We start from the raw sequence: 14,931 nt of genomic DNA on the forward strand, positions 1-14,931 counted from the left end.
CAAACGTCGCCATATATAGAACTATATTTAGTATGCATCAATATATATTTGATATATGATTGATAATATCAATTTGATTTCAATATTCTATCTAAAGAAGAACGAAGAAAACACATGTTAATGATTTTGTGTACTTTTTTGACTTTCTGTCGAACTTCTAAGCAATCATTCTATTCTATATTTGATATTTTGAAACATTTTAATATATAATCAACTCTCACTCATTTCTGTTCTTTTTATTAATTTATTTTTACTTAATTGATTATGTTTTTCTATACACTTTATTTATACTCAATTGATTCTGTTCTTCTATTCACTTTATTTTTATTAAATTGATTTTGTTCTTCTTTACACTTTATATTTACTTAACTGATTTTGTTCTTCTCTACACTTTATTTTTACTTGATTCTGTTCTTCTATTCACTTTACATAAGTAGTAGAATCACTAATTTTTTCAATAAGGCGTAAACTGGCAGTCAGGTTTGAGGAATGTGACAATTTTTGTTTCAAATGCAGCAACAAAAATAGCTCTCAGCAATACACCCTAACTGTAAAACTAGGACTTATAAAGAACACTAAAGACAAATCTTATATCCCGATCACACTTTTTAAATACAACGTGTTTTTACTATTGCTTACTTTAAAAATAAAACGCGTTTAGTTTCTCAAGTTAAAATAATTTTTATTGTCAGTGTGAAGTAAGGATTGGCGTTCCACACGCATTAAACTCAGTGCGAATATACGATGTTTAAGCTGAGCTTAAAACTTTACACAAATTAACTTTATAAAAGTGTTAAAACTTACACAGATTTTTTTTCAAATCTAAAAACAAAATAAATATAATTTGAGACTATTTGCAAGGTTTAAAAGAAATCATTTTCTTACTTATAACAACAAAAATTTAGAATTTGCTAGTAAACGTAATAAGTTATTTGTTCTTCAGCTAAACAAACTTTGAATACATTATCTAGATTGATAAATTTTGGAACGAGTATAACTTTTTTAAAAGTTCATTTCTGGACCTATTAACCGAGTCCCGGCGCTTTTTTTCTTTTTCAAATTTATAACCAGAATAATCGTGAAACAAACCGGAGTATGATTCTTTAGTAACGCGGCAATTATAAAAACGAACAATCTGTGTAATGTCACCTTCGCTAAACTTCACTCGTTGACCAAATTGAAAATTATCACTGGGTTCAGGATACCTGGGTACAATGGTGTTTTTTCCGTTTTTTGTAAATGCGTCACCTCGGTAATGCATAACACTCTAGATAAAAAAAAATTTCAAAGCAATTTTAAAAGTAACTTTTTTAAAAAGCAGGACAAAAATGCAAATTTTACATTTAAAATAATAAAAACAAAAGAATTACATACATTAAAGTTGTAATCTACATTTTCGTCATTAACTTGCGCAAAATTGTACTTTTCAAAGTTGACAAAGTCCTCTTAACAAAAATAACTCATTATATAAAAGAATTACGCGTAATTCCGTGTCAAAACAGTCAATTTTTTATTTAAATGCAATCCTATGTTCTTGGATTTTTTAAATATTTTCATCATAATTTATAAAAGAAGATAAATCCCAAAATTTTAAGGTTTCTGATAAGTTGTGATTGTTTTAATTTTGGCTAATATTATTGTTTTGTTTAACTTTCGCCATTTAAAGAGCTTAGTGCTAAAAGTACTTAAGTCACAAAATAAATGTTTTGAAAAAATCTACTTTGATCAGAGATGTAACACTTCAAAATAAGATTTTAAAATGGCTGATCAAAGTAGATTTTCTCAAAACGTTTATTTTGTGACTTTTAGCACTAAGCCCTTCATTTTTAAATTTACATTTTTCATTATAAAATAAAATTTTCAAAAAAGATAAAACTAAAAATAAATAACTTAGTTAATATTCAGTTTAGGAATTCAAATACACAAGTTAAAGCTCATATTTTAATTATAAAATACCAACAAATCAATTTTAAATATTCATAAAATGGGTCTCTGCCCCAGCAAAAAGTTAGGGTGCGCAGTGAAAGTGAAATATTTAAATATGTGAAGTGAAAGTGAAATATTTAAATATGTTTGGAGTACAAAATGACAAAAAAAAATTTATTCTGCAAAAGATATGGTTTTAGAATTGTTATATGAAATGTTATAAAGGAAATGTTTTATAACATGATCTTTCTTTGAATCTCTTAAAGTGTCAGTTGAATCTCTTAGAGTGTCGTTAAAATTAAATATATGTAAAAAAAAATATATACTTTTTTGTTTATTTTTTGTTCTTTATTTTACATTTAGTGTTTATATATATACATATAAATATATATTTTTATCTTAATTCACCTCTGCAAGACCGAGGTCACTACAGACATAGAGGCTACTTACCTGTGGTTATAACCCTCTCTCAACTCTATAACTGCGAAACATGAACCTTGACGAACAAGGCCGCTGCATGGAGAAACAAGTTGAGAAAATTTACATCACTAGGTACTACCAGTGATGTGGTGGGGATTGAAATCGAAACCTCTCACTTATGAAGTGAGCGCTCTACCACCACTGCATCATATTTATACCATAGTATTTATCTACACATCATATTAATACCATACTTATACAATATGTAACAAAGAAAAAAATACAAATGAGTATATCAACAAAAATAAAAACTAAAGAATGCAGAAACTCAAAGAAGGTTGTTAGGTCTTGTTGAAGACTGCTAAGATTTGAAACTTTTTTAACATTTGGGTTTTTTTGAGTGCTCAAGGTGGTGGGGTGCTTGTAATAATCTAATCATTGAGTTTTTCTTAGTAAATTATAAGAAGTCGATTCCAGTGAGTATATGTCCATAGTTTTTAAATTAATTATTTTTTTTCCTTTTTCTTATTATTTTTATACTTTTTTATTTACAGAGTTATGGAATCTTTGTCAGATTTTTATATTTTTGGATATGAATTCCATTGTTTTTTAAAGTTGGCACACTTGAATTTTTTAAGTTTTATTTGCTTTTCCTATATTACACATTTTGGTATTCAGTTGTTCAACTTTGTGGTTAAACATTTTTGATATTGTATTCTCGTGTAAATAAGCTCTTTGAATAGCGTTATTGTAATTTTTGCAATTTTTAATTTACTTTTTTTTTCAGTTTTTTAAAAGTGTCTGTTCAAACTAAACTAAACATTCAGTTCAAAATTTATGCAATATTTCTTTCTGCCAATTTTAGTTAAATAATGTTATCATAATTTTTAATTCATCAATTGATAAATACTTTTTGTGTATCATAAATTTTCTTTTTGTCTGTACTTGATTTTTCAACTTTGTAAAATGTGCAAACAGGTTGGTAATGAAGACAGTAAAATCGATTTTGACATAAGTGCTACTATGTATTCAAATATATTTAGAATATCATAGCCATGTAATACAATAAATTTTCAATCCAACAATGACTCAGACCATTGATCTTGCTCTTGCTTGTTGCATAGAAGGAATAGAAGGTGCAACTTGTCTTTATTTTTGCATGACGAATACATTTTTTTCATTACTTTGATTGTGCGCTCTGCGCATTGATTATTTCTTGGGATTTGTAGTATGGATGGCTCTTGTTTTCAGTGATTTTTCAAAGAGCTTAAAGCCTTTTTGTATGGGTTCAGTTATTTAGGTCGTTGTACAGTTGGTCTGTAAACCAATGGTCTGCCCAGCTATACGATATAAATTCACACTCTCTGCAGAACTGTCCTCATTGAAGAAATTAAAATGGATATTCGATGTTTGGTGCTTGTGTTTTACTTCCAAGTTCTCCATCACCAAACGGAGGATTCTAACTAATACATGATGTTGACAACTGATAAACTGAGGTTTGTTGATGCCTTTTTCTGTGAACATTTGTTGCAATATTACAACAACACCATTCCTTTTTCCAGTGTTAATGGTGGTGGTACCTGCAACAATCATCTGTATTTAATTCCGTAGATAAAATTCATCAAGGACTTTAGAAAATGAGCAATTGTTTTTCCCCTACCATCTACCAAGCCCAGGACATCCAATTTGATTTCTCTTCTTTCATTTTTAAGGACAACCACTTGATAATCGATTCCGTTGATGTGCTTGCCATCAAAGTGTAAGGACCAACTTTCCATATGCAACTTTTCAATCATTTTTTTTTCCAGCTTGATTGCCTCTTTGATTGTTGACTCGTAAAAAACTGATTGACATGTTGGGATGTCAATGCCTTCACAAGCTAACTACTTGCATATGTTAGCAGCTTTGTTTTTTGATACTTTTGTGTAGGTCACCAAGTTGACTTCAAATTTGCTTTCATGATGTCTTCTGCTTAGTGTAGGAGTAGTCTTATCTTTTTCTTCTTCATCGTTTTTATATTCACTGTCGTCAGTCTCAGAGTAAGATGATGAGTTGGATGACCTATTAGAAAGTTTTTGTCTTTTAGAGGGATGGATCATTTCTTTATTGACCGCTTGGCCTGTAGAGTATCCCACTGTTCCTTTGCTTTCCACTTGGAGATGATACAATCGCTTGTCCTCAGAAGATAACCATGTTCCATCCACTTTAGTAATATCAAAAATTTCATCAAGGGGTTTGTAGCTTCCCCGCTTGACACATTCATCATAACATTTTAGTATTTTATCAAGCTTTGCTCATATAACTTGATCAGATACATGAAGAAACTTCAGTTTATTCTTCCACAATTTGGTGACTTCTTTGGAAATTTCTGCTATTCGCTTCTTTCTTCCTTTGATTTTTGGTCCAAGGAAATGGCAGCGTCCAATAATTTGCTTTTGGAGAGGCATTCTGCACTTTTCTTCCAGTGAATATTCTTCCAAAAGGACCATTCTTCTTCTTTTATGAGTCTTCAAATTTCACCAGATTATTGGTCCAGACATCCTTGTTCTTCTGAATGCTACTATCACTAGGCTTGTACGTTGCCATGTGTTGCTTCTATAATAACTATAAAATGAGATCAGCAGTTATATATACAGTCTAAATTGTTCTAGAATATTCTAAATTGTTCCATAATGTTCTAAATTGTTCTAGAATATTCTAAATTGTTACAGAATGTTCTAAGTTGTTCCAGAATGTTCTAAAGTTGTCTAAAATATTCTGGAATTTTCCAAAATGTTCTAAAGTTCTAAACACTTCTAATCTATACAAGTTTTAAATGATTTTCAGCAAAGCCACACGTATTAGTAGTAGCAGTAACAAGATTAAATAAATGACGATTTGTAATTTTAATTGCAGGGTGACCTTTTTACAACCTTGAGAAATTGAACATGTTTTTAATATTTTCTAACAAAAGTTCATCGATTTATAACACAGGAAATCTTAAAAAACCTTCAATTACTAGGTGTATTACTAAAAAAAAACAACCTTATATTTGGAAAAAGACCCCTAAATTTGAAAAAAACACCCCTAAATTTGCAGGTCCTGCAAATTGTCTAGCAAGCTAGCCTCCATGCTTACAAACTACACATAAAAATCTATGTAACTTGGGGTAGAGATACTGTTTGTTGAGTTCTAAATTTTTAATTATAAGTCTTTGAAAATTGCATCATGGAAGAAAATATAGTTCAAACACTAAATTATTTTATTACAACAACACACATAGGCAGATTAGAGTTTATTACAGTATATCAGAAATTCGGCCTCTAAGTTGATGACGTTTCTTTGAAGAGATAATTTAACTTTTGCAAGAGATCTTTTGCACACTATTTGTGTAATCAATGTCTATTGGACAATAAATCCAAATATCACAGTGCCTTTCCAAACACTCTAGGCAATTACTAGTTAATGCCAACTTTAACTTCGTTAAATCATCAATATTTCTTCTGCAAGAGAAACATAGCTTGACCCAGTGATCTACAAAAAAATTTTACACCTCTATTATTGATTCTTTTTTTGTCTGAGTCAAAAGCATATATTTCAAGCAATAGATAGCTCTTGAATTCCATTGTGCATTTGAAATAAGCCCTGGTTTAGAAAATAGAATCACAGGTAAATTCATTGTGTCTCAATAAGACTTGTATCCTTTACATAACAAATCCAGCTCCGTATAATCATTCCTGCCATATTTTTTTCTTTTGATAACTGGCCCATTAAGCTTGTATTTTGTAACTAAATCATGGTAGTTACTTATCAACTCATTAATGAACCACAAGGTAATATTAGGCAATGTTGATAAGGAATCAAACTTTGAGTTCATAAAATACTTAAGAATCAGGCAGAGAACATAGTTGACAAGGATAATACACTAAACCATAGAGAACAAGTTGACAAGAATAATACTCTAAACCAGGAATAATTTTTGTCAAACGCTTAATTACTTCATTTTAAGAAATGTATTTACTGCAGTGGTGTTATTATTATTATTATATTACAACAGAAATTTTATTTATTAATTTAAATTCCAAAATATTATTGTGTAACATGTTATAAATAGAAACAGAGTTGTTTTCTCTAATTTCTTCAAAGATATAACCGAAGATTTAGACTTGCTCGAAATGCAAGTGCTATAATAATGTTGTTTGTCTATGCTCTTACCATCAAAATGCAAGCGCCACATTTTTTCAGAAGAGTCTATATAAGACTGAATCAAGTTTAACTCATGCACAATTGTTGTAGATATTTTTTTGACTGCCGATCTGCAAATCGATGTCTCACTAACTGCATTGAGTACAGCTTCTGCAATCTTTGCCGTACAACTTACTGGATACCCTTCATTTTCAGATATCTTAGCTACCATTTTACCGGTGATCTTTGCACGTTTCAATGGCATTGTGTAATCATCACTTGTAATATTATCTTCTGTTATATTCTCTCTAACTTTCACTACTAGAATTCTTTGTATCACCAAATGACTATAATTTATTTTAAGTTCTTTTCTTTTAGGTGGCAGGTCTCACGGATGTGTTATAATAGGCTCTGTCACAATACTGCACTAACCTTTGCATCCATTAAAAGATCTCTGAAGTTCATAAAAGAGTTTGTCTTCGATAATTGTCTTCTTATTTGTACTTTGTGAAGATTTATTAACAAATTTACAATTTTGAATAGCAGACTTTACTTTTCTTTGCACCGATTTTTCCGGAAAACATGGTATTTCCATTTTATTCCATAATTGACAATTTTCAATGAGATTTAATAACATCACTTGATCTAGGAATGTTACCCAATTCCAAAAGGAAATGATATTTTCCTAATATCTGCTTTGTCTTACATAATTTTGAAAAATCCATCAGTGAATTCTCAATCAAATTTCCATATATACAATTTCTTGGCTTTAAAATATTGGAAGAGCAATCAATTTGTCCAATTAAATTATTTTCTGACATCTTATACATCCAAAATACAGTTTATGTTTAAATATATACAAAGGACTTCCGCCCTTTTAACATTTGGTGAATGTTAAAAGGGCGGAAGTCACATATTTTACAAAATTGACTTTTTTGCAAATTTGTATATTTAAAGGATAGCTTCATCATTTTGTGTTAAAAAGATGTCTGTCAAAAGTTTCCTCTAGCCTGTTCAGTGTCTAAAAGTTTTGGTCTTTTGTTAAAAGGGCTGAAGTCCGGGGTTCTTTTTACAAAAAAGAAGGCCCTTTTAACAAAAAACAAGAAACTTTGCGCTAAAGTCAGCGGACCAAACGTAACCTCACTTTGCTGTTTTGATTGTACAGCGTGGTAAATAAAGTTGATTTATTACATTTGATCATTTTAATAGTGATTTAAATTGATTGCTTTTTTAAATGGGTGATAGTGGTAGTTAGTCTGATCATACGAGTTATAAAAAAAAGATAAGAAACCCAAATGATTATAAAAGAAACAAGATTAAGAAATCTAGGCTTACTGGCGTAGCATATGAAAACCATAGGGGACAAAAAGCTGATGCAAAGTCTATCGGAGTCCATGTAGGTAAAAAGTAGTATACAATAATTCTTAATTTAATAAAAGCCCTAAGCCAAATTGTAATAGTTTGCTTAAAATTTGGTCAGATTTAGGCTCTGTATTTTGTAGTTGGCCTAAAAACCTAGGTTGTTGATTGCTTGTTTAGGTTGTAAATATTTGTAGGCCAAAGACAATAGAATGACTTTTTTAGGGTAGTCTACAATCACTTATCGTATTTTAACTTAAGCTCTATTTTTTTTCCTAGACTAGACTACCTATAACTTTTTTTATAAAGTAAAACTACAACATAGTGCTTTTTTCTTCAGTTGTTCAAGAAAGGGTTTTGAATCTATTTGCAAAGACAACATCGATGATGCATTTATAAACTTCTGCAGCCAGTCCAATACAATAGATGAGCGTTGTTTATTTTTACACGGCTTGGTTGATGGTACGGATATTGTGAGGAAGAGGCCTGGTTCAAGGGAAAAAGTCATGATGCCAATGAAGATATCGTATGAAAAAAAAAAAAGTAACGGCGGAAACAAAAAGAAATTTAATTATCATGTTTTGATTGGAAATGAACAAGTACAGGTATGTGTTGTGGCATTTTTATCAACATTTTCTGCGTCAGAAAAAAAGGTTTGAAGAGTAAGGGGTTTAAAAATGGATAGAAAAGCAGTTAAAGATTTGAGAAGAGTACATTCAAGTTACATTACCAGTCATGATATACTAGCTAAGGTATACGCTCACATAGACTCCTTTCTAAAAAAAACTGATCCACTATGGCGGAAAGGAAAGATATTTTTTGAGTTAAGATTAGAACGTGAAATTAGTGTATGAACTATTCATGAAAAAAAATTAAGGGTTAAAGTTAAGTTACAAGTCCTATTATAACTACTACAATGAACACTTTCGTTTACGTTTCGGGCAACATCAAGTAGACACCTATTGCATATGCGAAGAGTTAAAGCTAAAGACAAAATCACCTCACCTTAATGAAGTTGCTAAAAAAACAGCAGTAACTGAGTTAGCAGTACATAACAGACGCACAAACTTTACCAAGTCATAAAACAAGATGTACAGGGCGCTAGGAAAGAAAAAAATCTAAATCTTCTGTCCCTAACCATAGATTATATGTAAAACATTTCACTGCCCAAAATACCTGTGCAAGAGTTATTTTACCTAAGGCAGTTGATGGTTAGTGTATTTCTATTAGTAATACGAAGAGAAACCTGGTAACACTCTACCTTCATTACGAGGGCAGGCTAGAAAGTCTCCAAATGAAACTTGCTCCTTTCTTTTGCACTACCTGTCTACCTGTCCTTAAAAGTATGATGAACTCAACTCTTATGCCGATAATTGTGAGGGGCAAAATATAAACCATGACTTTTCAAACATTTTATGGCGTTCACTGACAATAAGTGGAATAAAATGGTCAATCAATCAGAGGGCACAGCTTTTTGCCCTGTGACCGTGACTTTTCAATTATAAAAAGAGAGTTAAGAAGGCATGACAGAGTGTACATCGTTCAAGAAATAAAAAAATTGTATTAAAATATAGTAATCATAGAAAGCTTTTAGTGGCTGAAGTGGAGAGTTCATCTCTAGTTTGCAATGTTAAAAGTTGGTGGCCAGTTCACTATAATAGAAACGTTACCTCAATCGAAACAATGGGTAAACCCAGAAACCAACAAACTCAGTTTGCAATAAGCAAATTTCACAATTTTCAATAGGATTGTGACAACATAGTTCAATGTAAAGCCAGTGAAATTATCGATCGTATTGTCAAACATACTTTTATAAGAAAAAATACTCAAAACGAAGTGACCTGCCAGAACAGCTTCTTAACCCAAACGGAAAGGTTCTAATAAAATTTGTTAAATTAAATGATTTAAGGAAGTGTATTAAGTTAATCTCACATGATCATATTGACCACTGCAATAACCTACAGCAGAAAGCAACGATGGAGAAGCAGAAGATGTTGGGGGAAAATGATTAGGCATAGCTGATATAATTTCTGTAATTGACCTTTTTTTCTTTATAATTTTTGTTAAAATGTAATCAATTCATAAATAAACATTTTGTGAAGATTTATTGCAGTTTGTGAAATTTTTTATAGCCCAAAATTAAAATCATAATAAATTAAGTAGTAATTATTTGTTGAATGTTAAAAGGGCTGAAGTCCACAGTGTTAATTGTTTATAGGTTCTTTAAAAATAAGTATAAAAAAATATGTTTGCTTTTACGATAAAAAATATTATCCCCTTCATAAAAAAAAATTGTTAAACCGTTAACAAAAATTTACTGAGGAAGTAGTGCTGTTTTTTATAGTTTCCTGAAAGTTTACATTGTTGGACTTCCGCCCTTTTAACATTCACCGATTCATACAATAGTTAAACAAGATGAGTTATTTAAGCAAATTTTCAAACTTTTACTTTAAAATGAATTTGTGCAGAGGGTTTTTTGTGTTTATATAGTTTATTTTTATGTTTTTGTGAGTTTTAGGCAAATACTCTACCAATAGTTATAGGGCCATCACTTGAAAAAAAAAAGTTCTTATCCTTAATGTGCATATATTGATAAATGCATACATGCACACACATACATATATACATACATAAACACATACACATGTAATTTATTTATCTTATATTTATTTTTTACATAATATTTGGTTTAATTTTAATATAATATATTCGCTCAATATTAGTTCATAATTTATTTATGGTAATTATTTGTTTTTTCAAATTAGACACGTTTTATTTTTAAAAAATTGCTCAATTCATTTTTTAATTTTTTCTTCATTTTCTTCATAGCAAGGTGACCAAGTCAATTAAAAGTTAACAAAATTTTTCTTATGTCGATTGCTCTCAAACTTTTTTACTCAAAATTCCTGATTATTATGCTGTTTAGTTTTAAAATCTAATATAAATTTATTTTGAGATAAAACCGTTCATTTTACATGTTTACATTAATCTACTTAAATGTTTACTTTAATGTTATTTAAGAATAGAAAGTTCAGTCTTAGTATAATTATGATAAACACATGTGGAGAAGAAACACTATTTAAAAAACAAAGAAACATCTTAAAGTTTTTTAAAATTTCTTTTCTTTTACAATTTAAAACAAGTGAAGGTTTTTTCATTAAAGTGAATAAAAATAAGAAACGCTAAGTGTTACACAAAGAAAACTCTAAACAAGTCATAATATGACAGAAAAAAAATTGAAGGAAATGCTGTTATAACCAATTAACCATTAAAGCTTTTGTAAGAGGATGCAAAAAACAGAACGCAAAATCTCGCCGACCTGATGTTAACTAAGTTGACATCAGCACTCTTGTGACCTGAAACCCTTTGGATTTTGTGGGTCAAATAATCTAACTACAAATTTTCAGTTTAAAAAAAAAGTACAGCTCGCCCAAACTTTTTCCTTAGGAAAATACTTATTGTTTGAATATTTAAAGTTGATTTTAGAGTAATTCTTAAATGAAATATGAACTTTTAACTTATTTATTTTAATTCCTCACCTAAAGATTAATTAAGAAACTTAATTTTTAGCTTCCTCTTTTTTATAGATTTGAGTTTAAATTAGGGAAAATATAAATTTCAAAATAATGGAAATTATTCAAAACACTATTATTTTAGCCAAAATTGAAAAAAACTTTGCGTCTGCTGAGATTTAGATTAAGACCTTGAAATTTTTGGAGTTGAATTTTTTAAATACTTTTTTTTTCTTTTATTAAGTACTATGGTGAAAATATAAAGAAAATTCATGAACATAGTGTTGCATGGCCTGGTTGTTTTGACATGGAATTACTTTTACGCTATAATAAATTTTTTTTTTAAATCAAAAATCACAAATCAAATTTTTTATTAAATAACGTTTTTTTCTTATACCTTCCTTTATATTAGCAAACTCAACTTTAATAAAATCATCTCTATCTGGCCTTGAGTGCTCATGAATAAATCCAAGTGAGTGCATAGTTTCATGTTCAACAGTGCCAAGGACACAACAACTTTCACCAATAAAAATCTTTTGAGGACCTCCTTGTCTACCAATATGAGATGAACACCTTGAATAAAGAATATTTAGTTTCATGCAAAACATTTACATTAGATTTCAATTAATCATGTGTAAAAATGTTGCATAATTGCAACAAAAAAAACAACTTAACAGTTCTTCCCAGGAAACTTGTGTAATTTCTCTTCTTGTATGTACACACAACTTTGTTTTAGACTATTTTATTAGCAAAACTAATAAAATAGGATATTAGAATAAATTTAAATAGAAAAATAATAATAATAATTTAAATAATTTGTGTACTGTTTTTATTTTTGTTTCTTTAGAGTGGTTGTTATTTTCAGCAATAAAGCTGGATAAGGCAAAGCAAAAAAAAAAAAACAGTTTTAAGTGACATCAAAAAGATTTTCCTATATTTTAATTTTTTTTAAAAAGAGGTAAATGAATCGTTATCTATTTGTTGTAATGTAACAAGTATATATATATTGAAATATATGAAAACATCTATGTAATGTGTATATATAAACATATAAACTATAATAAACTATAATAAACTATAATAAATGCGTATACTTTTATGTTTAACCTTTTTCATTATATAATTATATTTGTTTATAGTTATACACACATTTGACTTATTTGGATAAGATATTTAAATCCCACAACTGTACTTTTTTTTAAATTGTTTTTCTTTTAAATAGCGCTGGTCATATTTTTACTTTGTAACAATTTATCTTTTCTTTTTTGAATATAAAAAATCTTTTAGTTGTATGTCTTTGAATAATACACATATTTTCACATTCCAATTTGTTATACCATTTAAGCCTTTCAGTGTATTTTCTAAGTAAGGCTCAAACACATATATACATAGTTTTTAAACTTCAATTAGGCCATGCATTTTGTACATTTTTCACATAGCCTTAATTGCTTGATATTACCCTTTATTCCTGTACGTTTTTTATCTCTAATCTTTTAGTGCTTTCTAATTTTGGATACCTGTTACTTTTTAGGATTTGGCTCAGTACATTTAGTTCTACCCGCCCCCTCCCTTTTGGTTGACTATATTATTGGTAAACAAATAATAATATTTATTATTATTAATTGTTATGCAACTATTAATAATAATTGTTAGCAATTGTTTACGCATATTTCACCAATAACACTAAAAGACCAAAGGGAGGAAGCAGGTAGAAAAACAATAATGATTTAGGAAGAGGTGGATTCGTACCACGGACATTATATGTACGAAGTAAATACCTTATCCAAATAAGCTATACATTTGTATATTTTTGACAAACAAATATAGCTATATAATAAAAGAAGTTATACATAAAAGAATACACAAGTATACATAGACATTTTTATATAGAGACAATAAATGCTAGTTACATTATAATTATACAAATATATTTTACAAGCAGATAGCAATTTATATTTTCGCTTTTATCTTAAAAAATATATATATAATAAAATATAGGAAAATCATTTTTTTTTTTTTTTGTCTTATCCAATTTTGTTGCTGAAAATAACAACCACTCTAAAGAAGCAAAAATATAAACAATACACAAATTAATTAAATTATTAATTTCTTTTTTAATTTAAATTTATTATAATTTCCTATTTTGTTAGTTTTGCTTTCTTTGTTTTTGAAACTTAGTTTTTCCACATTAATTTAAAAAAACTTGCAAACGGCCTTGACTAAGTCATCTAAAATACCCAAGTGCGGACATACAAGACATACAAAAACCGCACATGTTTCCTGGAAAGGCTTTCTTAAAAATTATAACACACAATAATAATACTCAATACACAAGTAAGATTAAGTAAAATTTTTGGTTTTTAAAGTACTCCAAGAACACCTCATGCCACACACTACAATATCACTTTTATTATAATTATAAATATTTACAGTGCCAGTATATATATACAGTATTATAATATACAGTACTAGTAGTGAAGTAAGCAAAAATACTGTTCTAATAAAGTTATCTAACTTAAAAATTTTTCAATGTGAAAATAAATGTATTTTTTATTTTTAAAAAAAAAGTCAAAAATGTATATTCCAGTACTATGAATGTAGCAATTTCTGTTTTTACTTCTCCCTCTATCAAATTATAGCTATTTTTATTAAAATTAACAATACAGAAAATATTTAACTTGAACAATCTACTCACGTATCTTCTTCAGATGTATAAATTACATAATCAGATTCATTAGTTCGTGGAATAAGTTTTATACAGGTTCTTTTTTTAAACTCTTCAATGGCTTCCATTAGCAGATTATATGCACATGGTTCTAAATATGTGTAGAAATAAAATTTCATAGTATTAATAAAATCCAACCAATTTTTACTTTTAATAATAAATTGGATTTTGCGATTTTTTACTTTACAAATAAAAAATTATTTATAGTAAAAATATTTTATACTTTTAGATTCTAGAAAAGAATATGGCTTCAAATTTTTATTAAACTTTTTTTTTTTTTAAATATAAAAGTTGGATACACTTAAAAACATTGAGCAATACTTAATAAAATATATATATATATATATATATATATATATATATATATATATATATATATATATATATATATATATATATATATATATATATACATATATATATATATACAGCCACACAAAAAAAAGTTCAAGAAAAAAATGTAAGATTACTAATTCCATTACTAATCACACATCTGAATTATCTCATAAAGAATTTTTTTTTGGATCTTATTCAAACCTTATGTTTATGCTTCAAATCAAAAATTGCTATGAATTTGGATACTGGCATCAAAAGTGAAATTGTATTTCAAAATTTAATAAATATTAATGTAAAAATCAAATACATAAATTTTAATGTGTTTTGCTTTCCTATTGACAATAGTGAGGTAATGCAAAAAATATAAAAACTAATAATTAAACCACTAAATTGTGTTTAATGGTTTAATTAGAAGTTATCTAATAGGACAAGTTTAGTACCTAAATATAAACCCCCTAAGCTTTTATGTACAAAAACACTGGTAATCTA

General features: G+C 28.3%; 1 protein-coding gene across 1 annotated transcript in view; it reads right to left on the bottom strand.

Annotated features, from left to right (window-relative positions):
• Window positions 1–915: 915 nt before the first annotated feature.
• The window catches only part of LOC100200738 (zinc metalloproteinase nas-4), a 33,075-nt gene continuing 19,059 nt past the window's right edge, over window positions 916–14,931 (bottom strand). The window contains exons 3-6 of the mRNA XM_065790806.1: window positions 14,077–14,197; window positions 11,779–11,954; window positions 1,375–1,445; window positions 916–1,267 (exon numbers count right to left, since the gene is read on the bottom strand). Coding sequence (XP_065646878.1) covers window positions 968–1,267; window positions 1,375–1,445; window positions 11,779–11,954; window positions 14,077–14,197 — 668 coding nt within the window. The 3' untranslated portion in view covers window positions 916–967. The remainder of the gene's footprint in view (window positions 1,268–1,374; window positions 1,446–11,778; window positions 11,955–14,076; window positions 14,198–14,931) is intronic.

This window comes from Hydra vulgaris, chromosome 02, assembly GCF_038396675.1.
Source record: "Hydra vulgaris chromosome 02, alternate assembly HydraT2T_AEP".
In the NCBI taxonomy this organism is placed as follows: Eukaryota; Metazoa; Cnidaria; class Hydrozoa; order Anthoathecata; family Hydridae; genus Hydra; species Hydra vulgaris.